A 22,173-nucleotide genomic window follows, 5' to 3' on the forward strand; every position below is an offset into this window, starting at 1 on the left:
TACATTGAATTGCAAATGGAGAAATTGAATTCTCGACGGCATCAGTCCAACACCCTACCCCAAACCCTAACCCTAACAGCAAGCACGACGCAACGCATGGCGGACTAACGCATTTCAGGAGTCACGGCTGAGTTTTAACCAGCGACGCCGACACTCTACCCCAAACCCTAACCCTAACCTCAATCATGACGCAACGCATGTCGGGCCAACCGGCTGTTGCGGCGTCTGGAGCGGCGGCCACCGAACGTACCGACACTGCCGCGGAACGGAGTGGTGGTGGAGTGACATAATCAGCATGCATAATCAGTTGCATAGTACCATATCCTCAGCGATAATTTAACTCTGAAAGAGAAAAGATGTTCTGTGTGTTGACATTCACCACCATAGCTTTTTGGGAAACAGCAGTGATTGTTTTCAAACCCAGGTTAGAGCTTTGGCTGCATGATTGCCTGACATGTCAGACAGGCAATTCAGGAGGGACTATCAACATGAGTAGATTGGACAGCATTGTTCACTAAATGACGGGATCTGTCTCCCTCTCCGCCTCCTTAATTATCTTTCCGAGTTATAATTACACATGTGAAGGTCCAGAGGACAATCACTGTTGTGCTGTGATGTCTGCTAGCCAAAGTTAGAAGCGATAGGCAGGATATACTGTAGCATAGAGGCTGGCATTGGCTGCTAATGGAGGTTATTGTCTACAGTCTCAAATTTGTAGCGTATATAATAGTGTACAGTAATTATGACAATTACAAAAAATCATCCAGCATCATTATATTTCATTACTGCCAGTACAATGGCTAAAATAAAATAAAAATGTGTAGCCTTGTTCTATACTGTGCTGAAAAAACATCTTAAAGCAATCTCGATGAAGCAACATTTTAACATTGTACAAGATTACTGTGTTGTATGTTGTCTTGCGTTGCCAGACAATCTCCACCGACTGAAACGTCTGGCGACATCTAACTGTAGTTGCTATTGAGCAGTTGCGAGAATGGCCACTAACAAGCCTACTTCAAATAACAAATAAGTTCCAAAAATAGACAAATGATCCTGGCGGTTTCACTTCTATGTAAGTTGATGCTTCATCATCAACTGACAGGGAGAAATCGACAATATCGAAAAGACAGTTTGTTTATTTTTGGACCACAATGCTTACTGTATATGAAATGACCCAATGTTATTCTCCATAGAGAAAAACTTCCGCGACACAGAGAACAACTGACATTGATTGTCACCAGTGTCTAGTTGAGCTAAACATTGCCTGCAAGTCTAGAGGATTTGGAAAAATCCAACCTATTTTTTCTCTCCTGTCGTAAGATGATGGGAGGTCACCCCTGTCTAAAAGTGTCTATTCTCTTTTTGTTTACGAAGGCAGCAGGGAGGACTGCCAAAAAGTCGTCCTTCGGTGGAGAACACTTGTTCCCAGCTGTAAACAGCTGAGAGTTGGGGGCGACTGGAGGCTTTCCTTAAGAATAGCAGTAAGTGAGAGCAGTGGGCGACCTGGGGGTCCTTAAGCAGCCTTGTAATTCCCTCTTAATGAAGGCGATGAATAAATGATTTGAGGCGCTCTGCACGAGGAGTCTCATACCCCTGTCGGCCTGTCTCTACGGGGATAGGAGAGACCTCGGAGGACTTCTCTTTCTCCTCCCTCCCTCCCGTGTCTCCCTATCCTTCCTTCTCTCTCCCCAGCTCAGTCAGTCGGTGGTCCTAATCTCTTCTAAAACGTCGACTGCAGGACCCGGGGGAGGTGGCAGATAGCCAAGGCCGCTGGCCGACACTGACTCATCCCATCATAAACAACTGGCAGCTGCCACCCCTCTGTGGGTTCACGAGCCATGTGTCAGCCTAGCCTGCCCTCCCCCTAGGCCCCCCACTACCTCCATTTCACACACGCTAACACTGATGGGTAATTTTTTTTTTATCTCACCACGTGTTGGTTTCTCTCAATATTGTGTTTCTTTCCCATGACTTAAGACGAGGTGTGTGGGTAGCGGAGTGAGGGGGTGGAAGGGTGGGGGATGGTGGCTGTGGGGGTGCGACGATGTAAAAGTGCAACTCTGTGTCCTCGCCGAGGCTACAGGCAATCTCACTCTCCGGGCCAGAAAACAAAGATGACAGTAATAAAAAGGAGAACCGATTGCTTTTTCATTTCATTTCCACTGGGAAATCAGGCTGAGAGAGAAATAAAGGGGCCATAATAATAAAGTTTAAGAGAAAGGGGCCTGTACCTTTCCATTCCCTAAGTAATCCACCAGCAGCGGCTATAGCATGGACACAGCACAGCAGCCCATGGCTGACCACTTTATTGGAGGGAAGATAAAGGGAGGCGGGGCAGCGGGCAGCTGGTATACACACAGTGAAATCATCGTGTTCATTTAACTCTGGGAGTGTACAAATATAACGGGTGCACTTCGATACAAAATGTTGTGCACTCCCAGAGTTTCAAATGGATGAACGCTGACATTGAGGATTTTAGAGAATCGGTCAAGAATGATGATCGAGGAGAGTAGAGAAGATCTTGGTGGGACACACCTTAGATGGCTAAGGTGTGTCCCACCAACAAATCCAAAACTTTAGGTTAGGGTTAGGATGTGTAACGCAACATATTATATTATATTCCCCCCTTTCTTTTTACGGTGCTATCCTATCATTCCTACTGTATGCGGCTGCCTCGTTCTATTGTTCATTATAGTGGAATATAGTGCAGCAATCTCTGCATGAACGTCTGAGGTAATGGGCCACATATAAAGACACCACTGTCTTCATTTTATGGCTGAGTATTTCTAATGGCCTACTTGGCTTCCTCGCCCACTCTCTCTCAGGAACCATCTAGATCTCTTTAAGACATTTGATATTCTCAGCACACTCCTTTCCTGCTGGCCCACATCTCCCTCCATCCATTCTTCCACTCTTCCTGCCATCCTCTCCCTCCCTCCATCGGTCCCTGACAGCCAGAGGCAGCCTGCGGTAGCCCGCGGTCTTTCCTGTGCCTTTAGTTTCATTAGCGGCCCCAGATGCTTAGCTGCTTACCAAATTACGGAGGGCCAGAGCCAACCACCGCCAGATGGGACCACCCATATTCAGATGAGCCGTTTCCTCACATTCGCACCGATCCCACACTGTCCTGTAGCGTCTCAAACAAACACAAACACTCACTAGTGTAAATAGGCGCGCGCATGCACATGCAAGCACTAATATACACAGACACGCGTGCTGTGCATGCACATACAATCATGTACAAGCACACACAGACATACGTACACACGGACACGCACGCACGCACGCACGACGCACGCACACACGCGCACACTTTTAGACAACTCATATGAGTGTCTGCTGATAATTGGGAAAAGAATACAATTTTAAAATGTTTTGATAAGCATGACATTTTGTGCAATCCAGGTAAACAAAACACAACAACAATTTATACTAAGACATTTATGTGCGATAAACCTGGCATCCTTTGGTTCTGTGCATTGCACTGAATGAGGTTCCGCCTTAACACCCTATATCTCTCTCTCTCTGCAGTAATTAAATCACAGTTGTGATTTTTGAGACAGTCCAATCCCACAAACTTCACACTCCATTTCAGCCCTCACATCTCTGACACAGAGCAAGACGCAGAGCATACCCATTTAAATAAAAAACAAATATAGTCCCCTAAAAAGCACATCTTGACAATTTTGACAAAGAAACACACAGAAAAACTGTATTGAATAGAGACAAATAAATGGACATAATAAAGACTCTTCAAGGATGTTCAAATGCATGCGTGCGTGAGTCCGTGCGTGCGTGCGTGTGTGTGTGTTAAAGGTTCATTTGTGTCCCTTTCTACTATGTGTCCCCCTATTTTGGGGAGACGGGCAAACTGGCCTGAAGTGTCACTGGTGCGTCAATGAACTTTTGTGTTTTGGGCCCAGAGATGGGTGGATTTAGTGTGACACTCAGTCTGAATTTTCATTTAGTTTCACTTCATTATTCAGACTGAAAGCCCTCCCCACGGCAGCAGTTTATGGGATGGGCAGTCTTCGGTGATTGGATCATACCAACCAATCAGAATAATAGGAAAGCAGATGACGTTGTTGTCAATCATGAGGCTATGGCTAACCCGTTTGCTAACCAAACATACGACAGCCAACGAGCGCTACTATCATGTAAACAAAAGCAGTAAAATATGTCGGATGATGATGTTTATAAAACCTGTCGTTTCTGTAAAGAAACTATTTATCATACGCCGATTTAATAGCCAGATTGATACGGTTGTGAGTCATCGCAGTGGGGGCAGCCATGTTTGTTGTCTGACGCTGTCGAGTGACGGGGCTGATGGCCAATCAGCTGCTGTGATCGGATTTTCGAACGACACTAACACCGCCGTAGGCAGAGACTCCAGACCTGAATCGCCAGAACATATTTTCTTAATGGGCGTGGCCAGTGATTCAGGGCTGGAGCCAGGCTAGGGTGGATTACCAACGGCACAGAGGGCTGGATTAGGCTGAATATAATTGTCATTATTCAGTCATGGCCAATCAAATTAATGCTTTTCTTTACTGACATAGATGACCTCAAGAGGCGGCTGTTCGTACAGGTCTGAGAAATGGACACTCAAAGTACAGAAGGAAAAGGCACTGGATGGAATACACTCAAGAATGTTAGGAATGGCACTTGATGTCACACGGGTTCCCATGCAGGTCATGGACAAGGTCAGAGAGAGAAAGTTGAGGCTGGCTGCACATTGTATCAGCAACGTATCAGGATCTAGCAACGTAACACTACAGAGGTCTGGACTCTGACTGATACTGGAATAGGAGGGAGTGGAGGGCAGCAAATCCAAAAGTCCTGAGTTGGTGTTGGCTAGTCTGCACTCTGCAGTCTTGCATCGCATCTCTACTTTAAAAGCAGCCCACTGTGCTCAGACAGTAGATACCGGTACACAGAGCAAACTGATTTCCTTGTGCGGGAGATGCAGAGTCAAACAACAAATCTACGGCACCACTAAGAGCAGAGGATGTGAAATAATCTTGGCTGGAAATAACAAATACAGTTAACATGTCTGGCACCGGTCCTATGACGAGCTTGTCAATGTAGAGCCCAGTTCACAAACCCAATCCATAGTTGCTAAATAAACTACACAGACAGGCCACCCACAGGGTCCACCATGATCCACAGTGGAGCCGGAGCAGATGTCTGGTTTCCTAGGAGGTCATTTTTTTGTGTCCACGTGTATCTGTATGTGTAATCTGTCCAGGAGAAATGTTGTCTATAAAAATGGGTCTGGTACACTCTGAGGATGCTTTCAGTACGAAAGTATGAAAGATAAAATTCCCTGGACAGTCCGCTGCACTCTCCATCAATGCTAACACTATAAGCACCGTACAAATAAGAAATGGATCAACAATGCCGAGCACAACCTGCCAGTATGTGTAACAATCTATCTAACCAATAAGCTTTAATGAAGGACAAAACAATATGGATATTGTGCCTTCAATATTTTCATTTATGACACAGTGCTGTTGGATATAACCATTTTACCATTGTCACAAGTGGGATAGGATGCATAAAAACATGACAAAATATGTTTTTCCCAGCTTGAGGGATTCATTACAAAGTATAACACACAAGCACAATATACTGTATATAAAACAGCTTTGTGTGATTTTGGAGACAAAACAAGAGATGAAAATAGCACATGATGCTGGTGAGCAGGTCCAAGCAGGCAGGTGGCAGACATCACAAATTGCGATCCTCAATTACACCAAAATTGTATTGTTGATTTACAAAGGACTACTCTACTGCACAGCCAGTCCCCAAAATACCGAACACACATGTGCCCCAGGATATTGTCAATCCCGTGCACTGCGTGCCTCACATCAATATGCCCGCTTAACACAATGAGCGCCACCTGGTGGACAAAATAGGTAGCGCTTGGGTGCCAGGTGATGAGAAGCAATTCTACTATGATGCGTGTCTGGTTTTCGATGCCATCTTGGATGCTAAAGTAATAGCGTCACTGCTAGCGAGCTAAAATGAGGACCATCCTTGCGCCAAACATGTTCCAAACACGATCACCAGATAATCAGAAATGACATCTGAACATTGGCGATCTGTTCAAAACCATGGACAGGGCCGTAGTTTCCTATAAAAGAGCGTGCAAAGTCCGTGGCTAATACAGAAGCTAATGGAGTTTGTCACAGAAGCAGTGCAGGCGAGGCCCTACAGTAGCTTCCAAAAAGGAAACACAGCGAGGCTTTCTTATAGCGATATTAACCCATTCTGGACGGGAACCCGTTTTGGTGTTTTAACTAAGCATTATGTTATACTTTAGCTATTGAAAAATAGCAGATCCACAAGCTCATAGCGCGCCACTCGGTGGTGCGCTATGAGCTTGTAGGTCTGCTATTTTTGAAAATTCGTGAAAATGTGGCACAAATCTTTGAATATATATTCTTTCAGAAGACTTTTTATTTATTTCGACGTCAGGTCTAAATGGGTGAAATGCCTTAAGATGAGCCTACTCGCCATGAGCACCTCTCGTAATTTATTTATAGGATGAGTATACCCGTCGATAGCATCAAATGTGTTAAGAATACAGTAGGGATAAGTAGCAGCCTGCTCACTGCTGAGCTCATGCATTGAAGGAAGCATAAGCTCATTTTGGGGCGTGGTAGAGGGAGCCCATGTTCACAGCCTAGATAACTGTGCAAACGCAGATGTATCAAATGATGAATCTGAAACTTCATTCAGGCCATCATCCAAAAAATTCAGTACTGCATATTCAGCATTTAAAAACATGCTGAAAATGGTAATGTCAATCAATAAGAGAATGCCAATGATTTAAACAAATAAACCTGAAACATCAATTCTCAAGGAATACATTTCAATAATGAGAACTACGTACATTTAATTCCGGTCAACATTCAGAACAATACTGCACATTCAGCATTTATGACAATACTACAACAATGGTAATGTCAATAAGACAATGCAAACATGTTTGAGGAACAACAACTAAAAGGGTTTCTACATGAAACTGCTGATTTTACAAGTCTAAAAAAACCCATTGTATTAGATCAACCAAACAGTCTTTCATTCACTTGTCGCATTGTGATTAAAACATTTTCATTCAGGTGTTTTGTGTGAAACTGTCTCAATCTGTACTTAACCACCTGAACTACAGCAGTCGCTGCAGTCATAGTCTGGGGGGAACATTAGGAAACTTTGCACTATTTCTGACATTTCAAGACATTTGGTGTAGACAGAAAAAGCTAACCACCAGGTCCAGTTTGCTCTAAGTCTGTAAGCATTGTGTCCTGAGGCACTATTATGCAAGACTTTTGTTATTTTTATCCATTTTCTGTACCTTCCCCAAGACACTGGCAGAGGCTGAATGGCTGAACCGCGCCTCTGGAACAGTCCTTTGGGCTTGAACCATCTGTTGGTGTCAACATCAAAAGCATAAAGCACATTGCAGTGCATCGAGGTCATGTAGTAACCCATACTGATGTTGATGCTGTTTTCTATATCATCACAGCTGTGTGGCTGTAGCGAATCTGGGGAACCTTGAAGGGTCTCCTCTAATTCTTGACACTGGGGGCAACTTAATCCAGTGTGTTGAAGTCAAGAGGTGCAAATCAATCTGATCCATGTTGTTGATGTAGGACCCTCCAGAGCTCTGGTCTAATGTCACCACACAACATTTTGATGCCTTGCCAACACGTGATGAAGACTTAATTTTCCCTGCTGCCGCAGGTCACACGGCTCTGTAGCAGCAGCTCCAAAGTCACAGACGCCTCGGTACACAAAGCCACATCAAAGTTTGTAGTTATGCATCATATACAGTATGCACTGCTCTGGAGGAATCTGCGGCATGCTGCCACGTAAGGCGGAGCGTGCACTACTGTACACTGGAATTTACGCTTTCAATTTACGCATGCTGAAAAAGCCATTCATAAAATGTCAGCTGTTCCATTTAATCCCTGGGGGACCATTTAATAATGGAATAATGAACATAACATAACATAACATAACCATTATGTTAAGCATGGACCAGCAAAAGAGTAAATATAGAAAGTTTTTTTTTAAGTCTGCCTGAAATAGTTACTCTATGGTGTCTCTACAGAGGAAATGAAATGTTTATGTCATTTGATAAACCGCTCCAAAGAGCATCTGATCTCAGTTGGCTGTAATTGTAGAAAAAATGGAATGTCCACACACGATACTATAACAACAATATTTCGCCCGTCCGGGCTTTCTCAAGTCCATGCAGCAACTGTGGGGATGTCACTGTGCATATCTTATTCCTTTTTTGCTATAATTGTGGCAGCACTGCCATATCTTGTAACATTAAATGTAGGTTGGTAATTATGTGCAAAGTATTTTTCCCCTGAATTAACCCCAATGGGGTATTATGGTCAGTCCTTTGTGCCAGTACGCATCAAGTACTATAACCCCGCCCCCTTCTGTTCTGTTCTGCGCTTGGATTAATGACGCCTGTCTTACTCTGGCACATTCACACATGGACTACTGGGATATACACTAAAGTGCTTTAATAGATGCCTGCTTAGGATAACTGATGTAGGGCACCCAGGAAGCGCACGGGTAAAGTACCTGCTGATGGAGTTTAATCCCTCTTTCCAATACTTAAATGTTTGCCTCCTCACCGCCTCTGTCTTCTAGCATGGCACAGTTACACTGAGATTGTTGACCTGCCAAAATATGTGACCACCTTGTGTATACTTATAGTCCAGGGCAGACTGTTGCGCCTTTGTCCTTAGTACAAGGTTGGTTGCAGGTGCTGTGATCTAAAAAAAACAGGGTGGTGACATTTTAAGGATGACTCCCTACAGAGACAAGGAAAAATATCATGTTTTTTCTATATTTTTTACATGCTCAACCATGTGCTAAAGTGTTCAAGTTCAAGAGTGATGGGAACGTTGCGCTCATAAAACCATGGTCAGTGCCATATCCTCCATCTCTACAGTCTACAGCATTGAGCTCCAAGTTGTTCTGGCTGCAACAGGAAGTCAGATGGTCAACTTCCCTGTAGGTAGGAGGTGGACACATCCCCTGGTGATTAGGCCAAATGAGGATTGTGCAAACTTCAGAAGCTTGAGCTCGATTGGTGGCTAGACATGCAGCAGTTAGTGAAGACTCAGGGAGAAGCGTAGGGGAGAGAGCATACGCTGCCTTGTGCATGAGGCTACATACTGATGGGGCAGGGGTCCGAGACGAGCTTTGAGTGGAGGACCATGTTGACTGTCAATTTCGAGAGGTGTAATTGTTTGTAGTATGTGATGAGTTTTCAGTATTATACTGTATATGAGAGATAAGGTGAATTATATCCCATTCGGCCCCTTATAATGGGCATTGGGCAAATGCAATTAGGGGACAAGGAGGATTTCTTCAAGGGTCTATCTTCAAAAGATGGAGGAGAATGGTCTGGCAGCTGCAGATACAGTACTACTAAAGCCCTGCTGAAGCATCTGTGTTATTGGAGCGTCCTTCGTACAGTACAGCTGTTGACTTACGGCTGAGTTGTTTGAATTCACCACACAGTAAAATCCTCAATGTTTGGAAAAGTGTTGTACACTGTTCAGAGTTAAATTAACAGTAAGGATTTCACTGTGCACTCTCTGACACACCACATGGAGAGAGGGATGGGGGTTGGTTGTGGGTGAGAGAGAGAGAGAGAGAGAGAGAGAGAGAGAGAGAGAGAGAGAGAGAGAGAGAGAGAGAGAGAGAGAGAGAGAGAGAGGCAGAGAGGGAGAGAGATAAGATGGAGGCAGGGAGGGAGAAAGTCCTGCGTTGGGCAGAATGCAGATATCACCCAGGCCTTCACAGTGCCCTAATGTGTCCCGTCAGCGCCTGACAGTACAGCTTTGTGGAATCGCTGAGATACCCATAATCCTTTATCCAAGGTCATGGGGTCAACCCTCCACCGTGCTGAGCACACCCAATAAGAGCCACAGAACCAATAGCCAAGCCTCAACTCCAAATAACCCTCATACTGTTCTGTACAGCTCACAGATTTGGCAACAACAGAAAATGCAAATCCTGCATTAAGGCACCCAGCAATATAGAAAGTACTTTTACGCCAACTTATCGAAAGATTAATTCTGCACAATGCTCTCTTTACTTCCAGGAAACATTGTGTTGGTCTTTGGCAACATTTACGTGGCAGGTACAATGTGTCGGGGTGGGGCTGGGTAGTGTGGTGCCCACCTGACATTGCTACAAACAGCCACAGACTTACAGTACAGTAATCAGCAGGGGACTGTTGGCTGCAGAAAAACTGCAACGCCTCACCTAGTTCATTATAAGATGACACAACCAATTTGTACCCCTGCCTGCTGCAATCTACCAAATCTCCCCTGACAAAAGCATTTAGATTAGAGTGCTTTCAGGGAGGGCTGCACTGACACCAGTACCCAGCATCTAAAAAGGGGAAAATGAAGTGGCTTTTTAATTCTCCTCCAGGCAAACATATAACTGTCCAGGTAAGTCATTTGCGGGTTGAATGGAGAGCCAGGAGCAAGCTGTCTCTCCACCACAATACTCCAGCAGCTTGTTCTAACCCCCACCCCCTTTCTTTTCTTTCTTTCATTCCCTCTTCTTGGTTCTATCTCTGCAGGCATATATGCACACATATTCCCAACCACACCTCGCGCACGCACGCGCACACACACACACACACACACACACACACACACACACACACACACACACACACACACACACACACACACACACACACACACACACACACACACACACACACACACACACACACACACACACACACACACACACACACACACACACACATGCCTTATCCCCATCTGGAAGATTATTATTAATCTATTTGTTACATTTTGTCCCATTATTTCTCTCATATAATCCTCTTTCACTTCCTCTTGCGGCATGCTAATGAGTTTCTGTGAACAAGGAAGCTGTGCGTGCTGTAGATGGTTCCGATTGGTGCCTCCCTCTCTCTCTCTCTCTCTCTCTCTCTCTCTCTCTCTCTCTCTCTCTCTCTCTCTCTCTCTCTCGCCTATTTGTCCTGATGGCACACACAGGAGAATAAAGACTCCCAGATGGAATGGGCAAAACTGGAAATGGAAAAGAGGTGTCATTTTAATCTAATGAAATAGAACTTGGTAATCACTTTCCTCTCACCGATCTTTAAAGCCTGCCAGAGCTAGGTGAGGGAAATGGAAGTAATTGCCCCCAGTACAGGAGCGCCATTTCAGATTTGGGATTGGTGTCACCCGGCTGGCTTTGCTACAACATGAAGTCTTTTCTCCTTCAAAATATTCACTTAGATTCCGAGCCCTCTCCATTTCCTCTCGCTGGCTGAACTGGTGACAGACAATTAGGTGCCACTGTGTCTCACACTGGGGTTCAGGTTTTATTAAAAGATTTTTGTCTGCATGCCTTATCGCTGAGACAATGTTGACAGAGGACGAGAATCATATTGTCTGCTGATTTGTTTTTTCTTGTTCATTTTTAATCTAAAAATCTTATATGAAATCCATATACTTTCAAATGAATACTACTATGGTTCACACTGCATGCAGGGGCCAACAGACAATTTAGAATATAATCTCTCTCTCTCTCTCTCTCTCTCTTTTAAATTAAACACACGGGCGCCCAGGCAGCGAGATAGGGTTCAGAGCCACTGTACAGGTGTAATAAAAAAATACCCTGGTAAACACAAAGTACCTTTAACATCCTAGCCTGTCTTTGAAGAGGAGAACTTTGGCGTCATTTGAAGCCACTGCTGAATATGAATTTCAGCCTAGTATATACTGTAGCTTGAGGCCCATGAGTTATGACCACAGGGAGACAAGGCCAGGGGACACACTCATAGGTACTAAATACTAATAGCAATAATCATCGCACAGGGATCTGATTCATTCCAATATATTGCATGCTGCACATCGTAGTATACTATTGAGACACATGGCTGGTATTGTTGTGGAAAATAATAATCTATGTTATTATCACCCAAATATGGAGGTATGCTATATGGGTGCCATTTGTCTTAAAGTGCCACTGGGTAGCCTTAGGAAGGGAGCCAGGACAGTGCTGTTTATACATATTTTTTACTGTGTGTGTGTGGGGGGTGTGGGGGTCAAGGGTCAGGTAACAGGAGCACTGCGGGTTGTGGGTATTCTAAAAAAGCAGACTGGGGGCCGCTTGACGTTTTTATGAAGCACGTCTGTTTGGAAATGAGTCGTTAGTCTCGGTTTTATTGCTCAAATTACCCGAGCCGGTCCTTGTCCTGTTTGCCCTTAATTAACAAGCATTCAATTCCCCTATTAATTAGCGCAAGCTATTAGCTATTTTACATCACTCTTCATTTGTCGTCAATTAAAAGGTCTATTATTAAAAGGCATGCCACATGGTTAATTGCGCGAGTGGCTCAGCGGCATGGCGAGCGGGAAGAGACTGCAGGAGTCTTGAAGAAAGTGGAAGCAGTCAAAGAGTGGTCTATGGTGGTGAACCAGTCAAAGAGTGGTCTATGGTGAACCAGTCAAAGAGTGGTCTATGGTGAACCAGTCAAAGAGTGGTCTATGGTGAACCAGTCAAAGAGTGGTCTATGGTGAACCAGTCAAAGAGTGGTCTATGGTGAACCAGTCAAAGAGTGGTCTATGGTGAACCAGTCAAAGAGTGGTCTATGGTGAACCAGTCAAAGAGTGGTCTATGGTGAACCAGTCAAAGAGTGGTCTATGGTGAACCAGTCAAAGAGTGGTCTATGGTGAACCAGTCAAACAGAGGTCTATGGTGAACCAGTCAAAGAGTGGTCTATGGTGAACCAGTCAAACAGAGGTCTATGGTGAACCAGTCAAAGCGTGGTCTATGGTGAACCAGTCAAAGAGTGGTCTATGGTGAACCTTTCCTGCCAGCCTCATGTCTACATGCTGAAATGTCTCCTGTTCAATGCCTGACTTCCTGTCCTCAAGAGAGAAGCCCCCTCCCTCATCCCCCGGATCCTGTCAAACACACCACGGGTGTAGATCCTGACAGCCCTGCAGCAGCACTGACTGCTATAAGACAGGGGTTCCTCACAGGGCTGAAGGACCCACCAGCTGCAGAGAAGTATGTCGCCCTATCAGTAGGACCCGTGGTGACAAAACCGCTTTCCTAAACAGCTGCAGTCCTCTACACACTGTCATGTCTCTTTTCCAACCACACATCAGAATCAGAATCAACATTAAACAGGAGATTAGATTTGTCTTGGAGACATTGGTGCAGACAACAATGGGGTACACATTAAAAAGAGGAGAAAGACATTGGCGAACAGGGGCAGATGGCAATCATGGATATTGAAAGAAACACACATGTACGAGGGAGAGGGTATGTTTGAAAAGGGGACAAATAAAAGTAAAAAAGAAAAAAGTGGAGACAAAATATGAAAACGGGAAAGGTGCAAAAAGAAAAGATGGGAAGAGAGATGTGTACGTAAGTGAAAGTGGAGAGATAAACCCCAGTCCACTCACCTCACCTCCCCCTCACACCCTGAACCAGGGCTTAACAAGTGGTGATGTTGGTGGAGGGGGTGATGGGGTTAGGTGCGGTGTAGCAAGCAGGCAGGGGCTGTGCTGATTGACAGAACAATTACAGCTAACATGCACCCTGATGGAGCTGCGGACATCTCCAAATAGAATTTCACTATGCTGTTGCATCACACGCACACGAAGGATTTTGGTAGAAAAGCAAAATTGTCCAGACTGACTGACTAACTGACTGACTGACCGACTGGCTGACTTGGGAGCTGAGCGGTGCTGCTTGAAAAGCACTTCTCTCAGTTATTTTTTCACCAATTTGATGAAAAAAGGAAATATAGCAACAACAAAAAAGAAAAGAATTTACCCTTGACTAAGGTTGGCTAACTTTAGAAGCAATGTTTGGCAACACTTTCCTCAATGGTTCAGACTGCTCATCTGTGCGCTCAGTCAGAGGTGTAGCTATTTTTACTCACCTGCCCACGCTGACTAATGAGGAAGTGGCTCATTATTAAGGGACAGTGATGAGACCACATTAATATAGGGTAGAACAACCCACGGTTATTATACAATATTCTAAGATTCAAATTTATTTGGATATAATGAGTGCGTGTGTCACAGGCTAGCGTCTGCCTTGTTTGAAGATTAAAAACAAGGTAAGCATAACTAAAATAGCAGACTATTTATGTCACAATAAAATATGACTTATTGCCAGAACACAATAAAGCATTAACATACTGTAAGTGCTTTCAGTGCATTCCAGGTTTTCTTCATGCTATTTCTTCCTCTCGTGAACCATTCGTCCACCATATTGTACTCTCTGGTTCTCCCCCTCGCCACATGGGAACCTCCACAGCAGCATCTCCTGCTTGACTCAATGAAGCTGATATCAGCATACTGGCCATTACCCTCCATTCCAGCACACCCCAGCTACCACCGGCTGCATTACAACACGCTCTCTGGCTTTCTAATTAGCTTAGCCCAGAAAATGAGGATGCTGTGTAATTCTTTGCTCTAGCAGTCTAACAAATAGCAGACCACAGGGAGTCTGGTTGGCACCTAGTGTCTCCCACAGGGCCATTCACTTCAATACGCTCATGCAAGAAAATGTCTTTCTCTCTCGACACTCTCTGCTCATTTTCAGCTTTTCGTCAAACACTCGCCTTCTCTTTGGTCTCACCCTGCAGTCCTAATGCAATGTGCCTTTAACATGCTTAATTAGCATACAATCAGAAAAGTCAGGTTAATTCACACGCACACGCACACACACACACACACACACACACACACACACACACACACACACACACACACACACACACACACACACACACACACACACACACACACACACACACACACACACACACACACACAGGTATTCATTGTATTACTTAGTAATACGCCATGACAGCCCAATGCTGCCCTGCACGCAGGCCGGTGTTTATTGATGGATTCACCCCATGAGTACATTCATCCATTCATATCATGCAATTATCAAAAAAATATATATTTTCTATTATGAAATCCAAAAGACTTTTCACAAGTCAAATGACAGACAAGAGGCCTCTGTCTCTACATTCTTCACATTTCAAAGTCCGATGCTTATCGCCTGGAATGATCTGGAATGATCTAGTTAGGAGTTGGAGGGCAGAGGGGAATGAAAGGCATCATTCATGCACCCAATTCACCTGCCACCAAGCATCACAGCTCTGTTCAAGTCATCTGTCAGTGGGCATGGATCCCGCTACTGTGTCAGAATCATGGAGGATAAATACAGCACTCCGTCTGCTCTGATGTCTCCTGCTCCAGGGGCTGGAAGCTGGAGGTGGGGTGGCATGTGTGTGTGTGTGTGTGTGTGTGTGTGTGTGTGTGTGTGTGTGTGTGTGTGGGGCGGTTGGAGGATAGATCCTTCCACCTGTAGCAGCGAGAGGCCCTGCAGGGCTGTAATCTGCCAGCTGTCTCTCACAGGGACGCCCAGCCGAGCCGACGCCGGGCCAGGACTGGCAGAGCCAGTGCCTCCAGCACCACACTGTGGTGGGGCCCCAGGACATGGAGCACCTGCATGGGGAGATAAAGGCTTCAACTCCTGAGCTAATACTGACGACTCTTCTGATAAATACAGCTCTCCTGTCTACCTGTCTCAGTGAATTTATTTTGCCACTTTTTCCACCATTTTGTATTGGTTATCTTTTTCTTTCTGTCTGTTGTTCCCTCTCTGCCCATCCACCCGTCTGGCTCCCTGCCGCTCTCTCTCGCTGTGTAGCATTTAAATGCTCCTGCAAGTTTGTGGATCAGACAGGTGAGACTCTCCGTGCTCTCTGCCGTTTCTTCTATTTATTCCATATCTGTAACTGTCAGAGACGAAGATTACTACTTTTGGAGCCGCCCGAGCTTTGTTGTGGTGATGGAAAGTCAAATAGAGGAGGCTGTGTTAAAAGCATCTGGAACACTTCGCAGGGACACAAACAAAGTCATCGGCAGTCTTGGAAACAGCAGACGGTTCAAACATAGTTCCTCTGAGACTCGGGTGGTTCTCGTATCGGTGCCTTTTAGTAGCATGGCCACTGTTGTGAGTAGTCGTAACAAGGTATTAGCCCACCATGGTAAAAGGAGCCCAGACCCCATGTCACACTACCTCCCGTCGTGACTGACACTGTAAATGTAGCACGAGAGCATATTAATCCACAGAACAGGTCTGGAGTCATAATGATTACTGTAGTGCTTAAAAGGCTCATGAAGAGCACCTCAAAAATTCTCAATTAGAAAATGTGTACTCGTTTTCTTGTTAATGTCTTTAATCCTGGCATCATGTAGGATGTCATTGTAGCCTAGGTGATCTACTACTTTCTGAGAACATCATTTAGGATGTTATTGTAGCCTAGGTGATCTACTACTTTCTGATAACATCGCACTTCAGAATGACTAATTTGTTTTGACTGCTCAATACCGTGCTCTGTCATCTTGACAACTTCGTAGCAACAACAACACATCCCTTCACAATAAAGTGTCTCCCCTTTACCTTCCAGTGCACCACATTGTACACAGGTGTAACTTAACAGCGTGTGTATTCCTGGGAGACAGCGAGCAAAAGAGACAGCGGGCGAGCGAGAAAGAACGCCTTGTTCAACACACCACGTGCCCCGGTGCGACTGCGCCCCCTATAGTTACGCCAGTGGTACTGACTGGACAGAGAAACTCCCAATGCAAAGTTGACTGAGTGAGCTCCAGCTGCATCATGTGTGTTGCGTTGTGTCGTGGACAGCAGTTCATCTCTCCTCTCTACCATGTCACCCGTTGTCTCTTCCCATTAGCCTGCGACCGGTGCGTGGCGGTGCTGCGGTGGGTTCTGGGCTCCGAGGCTGGCAGATGCCTGCCGTTCCCGTGGATGCCCTCCACCGGCCGATGACAGATGTCAGAGATCCTGTTGGACGGCCACACTTCATCACGCCACCCTGTTCCTCCTCCTCGCCCCGCTGGCTCCACCAGCCTGTCTGGCAGACGCCTCGCACCCAACCCCAACTGCACCAGGCACCCCCCCCCCTATTCCCTCTTGCCACACCTTTGTGCACGCACGCACACACACACACACACACACACACACACACACACACACACACACACACACACACACACACACACAGACACTCATGCGCCACTTACGCGCACAAGCACCTCTGCATCTGTCAGTCAGCCATTATTACCTCTGACAGTCATCATGCCGCCAACCAACGGATCACATGCTAATGGGCCTAGATGCTTCCACTCTGGAAATCTAAAGCATCAGTCTTTAGGCTGTGTGTGTGTGTGTGTGTGTGTGTGTGTGTGTGTGTGTGTGTGTGTGTGTGTGTGTGTGTGTGTGTGTGTGTGTGTGTGTGTGTGTGTGTGTGTGTGTGTGTGTGTGAGGGGGGGGGGGCTGAAAGAACTGTTTTTTGAAAGTTTTCTGAAAGTTGGGGAGGAAACTGCAGTGGTTCTAAAAGTGGGGTCCAGGGACCCCCAGGGGTCCGTGTGGGGTTTCCTGGAGTATTCACACTTGTACTTCAGTAGACTCGATGCGATTGGGGGCTGAAGTTGCATCATTCTTGCATTTTTTATTTGCCGCGTTTGTGTTCACACTACGCTGTGTCAACCGCAGCAGGAAACACAGTGAAATCTAGAGTGTTACATTATACTTCAAGTAATAGTTAGGCCAGATTGTTTGCTTTATTTCCTTTATTTGATGCGGATTGCATTCACACCTGCAGTGAATCGAAAACCCGGTGTGCTTGGAAGCGAAGCGAAACCACCGTTTTATGGCAAACTAGAATGTGTTTGTTTCATCTGCACCAGCATTCAAATTAGCCTTCACACCTGCCAAACGAAGCGCACTTTCTGACAATACGCAGCAGGATTCGTTTTAATCGCAGTACAACATAATGTGCTTATTACTGCGGATGCTATTATTGTTGTTTTTTGTGGTTGCTGGTGTGGTGTTGTTGTCTGTAAATGTTTTATCCACCTACCATTTGGGCCTGCTGCTAGACTTGACCACTGGAGACATGCCATCTCTGTACAGACTCTTGGTCTTGGAGAAGTTTACCAAGTTGAAAATCACCCTCTGAAAGACAAGCACATTATTGAAAGATTTTAATTAATAGCTAGAACTCAGCTGAAGGGTGAACGTCACAGCACCTCAAATACTGTTTGATACCAGCGAAAAATATATCATTAATCTGTGTTCTCCACTAATGTTCTTCCCCCATCATGCACAGTTGCGCACACATGCACGGCGGCCTGCGCGCGCGCGCACGCATGCACACACACACACACACACACACACACACACACACACACACACACACACACACACACACACACACACACACACACACACACACACACACCTGACCACTAAAATAGAAACCAACACAGGATTTTCGAAATGCCACCACCAGCATCACGGCAAAAATGATGGCAGATTATCAGCACAATGAGGAGATAAGGCAGCTGTAAATGTCCCTCACATGACCCCATGTAGTGGTACAAAGCCCCAGATAAAAGGCTCTCTGGTAGCACCAGCCTCTAATCTGGCACCACACCATGGTGGCTCCCTAGCTGGCCCAAAGTGATGCTCAGCCATGGCCTTCACAGAGCAGCAACAACCAAGGTGGCAGGCTTTAAAGTTCCCCTATAGCCCAAGGTCAGGACAGGGCTCCCTTCCCTGGCAAAAAAATAAAAAAATAAAATTCTCCTTGTAAGCGCTAGGATCCATGATTAGGATCTGGAGGAGTGAGAAAAACATGCAGACAGAAGTAACTAAATAAATAAATAAATAAACTGAATGAATGGTGATGGCAATACCGAGAGGTGGGTGGGGTGCAGTAAATGAATCCCATTGATGGAGCATATCAAATTACCAACTAAGTCCAGGTGGTGAAAGTTAACTGGGTGCTACTGAAATCCTATTACAGACTCCCTCCTTCCCCTCCATTTCTCCTCCCAACACCCTCCCTCCGTCCCCACACCTCCCCACCGCATCCCTACTCCCTCCTTCCCCCTGCCTAGCATCAGAGGAACGGGGGATTGCGGATTGTGGCAGGCTGATTCAGACTTAGGTAAAATGACATCTAACTGATGTTGAGACTGGCAGCGGGCTCCTGTAGCGGGGAGATAAGACCATTGCTGCTGGCATTTCAATTACACTTTACTGCCCCGCACATCTGTTGCAAGAGCTGCTTTTCAGCCTTTTCCCCTCAGGCAAATACTGCCTTATTCTCTCCACTGGCTGCACAGCTTCTCTCTCCCTTTCTTTCTCTTCATTCATTATCCACAACACATTCAGATTGTCTCCTTCCTTTAGCTTGGCTGTTTCTACCGGATGCAATCTATTTGTTAGGCTTGTTTAACTCAGCAGGGACAGACAGACAGACAGACAGACAGACAGACAGACAGACAGACAGACAGACAGACAGACAGACAGACAGACAGACAGACAGACAGACAGACAGACAGACAGACAGACAGAGCATGAGCGCAAATAGACAGACACACAGACACAGATAGGGCTGACGAACTGATAAGCACACACAAAAAGTGTGAGAGTAGGCACAAAGACGGACGGACAGACATGGTGTGCTATAGATTGGATGGGCAGGTGTGATGAAGACAGACAGACTAGTGAGACTACTATAGGGTATAGAGGCACAAAGCATGAGAAAGTTATTCTCTCTCTCTCTCTCTCTCTCTGATTTCATTGGAGCCTAAATGATTAGGAGAGGATCCATTGTTCCCTTGGCGAGGCAGTGGATACATAAAAAAAAGACTGTCTCTCACAAACAAGACAACACAGTGGGATAGTTGATAACACACAAGAGCTCAATAGCAAGGTAGGCACAGCCTGGAAGGCTTACTAACAAGCACCAAGTGGGCTGTGGGTGGAACAGAAACAAGATGAGAGGCTGCAAATCAGCGTGGTTTCATCCTTACAAAAAGGAGGATGGCATTGTACCCAAAGCTTTGGAATAGGGCCTGTGTAGAGACCCATTGTTCTGTCGGCCAATGGTGTGGTTCCTAGTCTATTCTCTGTGCAATGCCTCAGCATCACTGCACTGCAACAACCTAACTGGTGATTTAACTGTGTGCAAATGTCTAACTATCAGGGTTAAATTACCACTGAGGGTTTTACGTGATTGGCTCTATAGTAGTACAATTGCTTTCTGGTGCTTAACTGGATTGTTCATCTGGTACTTGCAACTTCTCAGTTTAACTAAAGATCCAAACATTTGTGGTTTTTCTGTTCACAACAATGGTTGGTCTCTCTGACAATGTTGTAACGGTGCACGCACGCACGCACGCACGCACGCACATACGCACACACCAAGGACCAATTTGAAAGCCCAATTTCTGTGTGCATGATTTTGTAGATATCTGATGTGTTTGTGTGTGTGTGTGTGTGTGTGTGTGTGTGTGTGTGTGTGTGTGTGTGTGTGTGTGTGTGTGTGTGTGTGTGTGTGTTCATGCGTGTGTGCATGCTGATCACTACCCTGGAAGATTTAATTAGGTTGGGAGCAGTTAGAAGAGATTAACATCCATGCTGTCTGAGCTGTCATGTCGACGGAGCGTGTCAAAGCTCTCCACCATCTCCATCAGAGCCGCACTCCGGAACAGGCGTCTCTGCGTTGCCACCGCGCGTCGGAAATAACACATTAACACTGGCCATACGTTTACAAACTTGTTAATAAAATATTCAATCAATTGGTGATGGCTATGATAAAGACCCTTTTCTGGGGGGGGTATTGTCTTCATGTCATCTGTTGTTGATTTATAAAAACGAAAGAATAAAAATATTTACATGCTGATTTCAGTTCTGACTTGTAGGTGAATGATAGACAGATCAACCTTCACATGATCTGAAGGTTCTGAACATGTGTTTAACTCATTTTTTTTTTACAAATGCAGAAATAAACAGAGTAACAAAAAATACAAAAAACCAACAACACACACGCAAGAAGAAAAAAACCCAACTCCAATACAATCAATACAGTACAAATCAGCTCATAGTCACAAACAACAACCAGGCTAGTCAGGTAACAGCTAATCAGGTTCAGTCGGGGGTGTAAGGAGGTCAACATGTGATACAAAAGGCTGCCATACTTTACTGATTACGCATTGTATTTATTTTTTTCCAATTTTAAAAAGTATAGCCTATATCGGAGATCCAACGTGAATGTGAGGGAGGGTATTTTCAAGTGGATCAGAATAAGACGTCTTGCCAGAAGCGACAAGGTCTGATTGATATTTAGGCAGGGCCCAGGGGATGGTTTCAGGAAGAACACAAAATAAGGAAATAATAGGGGATGGATTCTATGGGCAACTGTAATACATCCGAAATAGTATCAAATATGGATGACCCATAACTAAGACTGTAAGGCAGGACAGGTCCAAAACATATGAAGATTAGCTGGAGCCTGGTGGCATCTATCGCACGTTGGATCTACAATACATCATCATAAATCCTGGCCAACCTAACCTTGGTCCAGTACACCCGGTGGAGACATTTATATTGCTATATTTGTATTGATGAAGTACATGAACACGACCCATAATGGCCTCCCAGGTTTGTGTTTAACTCACTTTGAAATAAAAGCAGATTACACTACATTTTTCCATGGGATGACAATCTATTCACATGGTTTACTTCCCTGAACTCCCCTGTTCTCTTTTGTGCAGACTTTTCATTACCCTTAGTTTCCTTATTGGGTTCCCATACTTTTCACCCCCAAATAATGCTGAAATTGACTTGCGACCCCAACCTAACCACAGAGGTAATTATATTCACATATACGTGCACGTTTGTGCACATGTGTCCTTAGCATTTTTTGCATTTACTAAGAATCCTATATCTGAATCTCCTGTCTGTTAGTCACGCTGCCATATATGGTCACGCCTCGTGATATCACGCCACCATATATGGCCATCTACATATATGAAGACTCTGACCTCATCTAACCCTGGATAACCATACATGGAGAAGACTGGATCATCACCTAGATCTGCATATATATGGAGCCGGCCAGCAACTCTACATCTGACCTCAAACCCTTACATCTCCATATATGGAGCTGACCGGTTCTGACATTCCATATGTTGATCCTCCCCACCTGTCCTTCCTGTTCTGACATTCCAT

The 22,173-nt window shown here is 45.2% G+C and overlaps 1 protein-coding gene across 1 annotated transcript in view; it reads right to left on the bottom strand.

Moving 5' to 3' along the window:
* agbl4 (AGBL carboxypeptidase 4) overlaps nt 1–22,173 on the bottom strand; it is a 401,255-nt gene that overhangs the window by 217,931 nt on the left and 161,151 nt on the right. Inside the window, exon 4 of the mRNA XM_083767629.1 lies at nt 18,011–18,105. Coding sequence (XP_083623755.1) covers nt 18,011–18,105 — 95 coding nt within the window. The remainder of the gene's footprint in view (nt 1–18,010; nt 18,106–22,173) is intronic.

Source organism: Protomyctophum parallelum, assembly GCF_964188405.1.
Source record: "Protomyctophum parallelum genome assembly, chromosome: 6".
Classification (NCBI taxonomy): domain Eukaryota; kingdom Metazoa; phylum Chordata; class Actinopteri; order Myctophiformes; family Myctophidae; genus Protomyctophum; species Protomyctophum parallelum.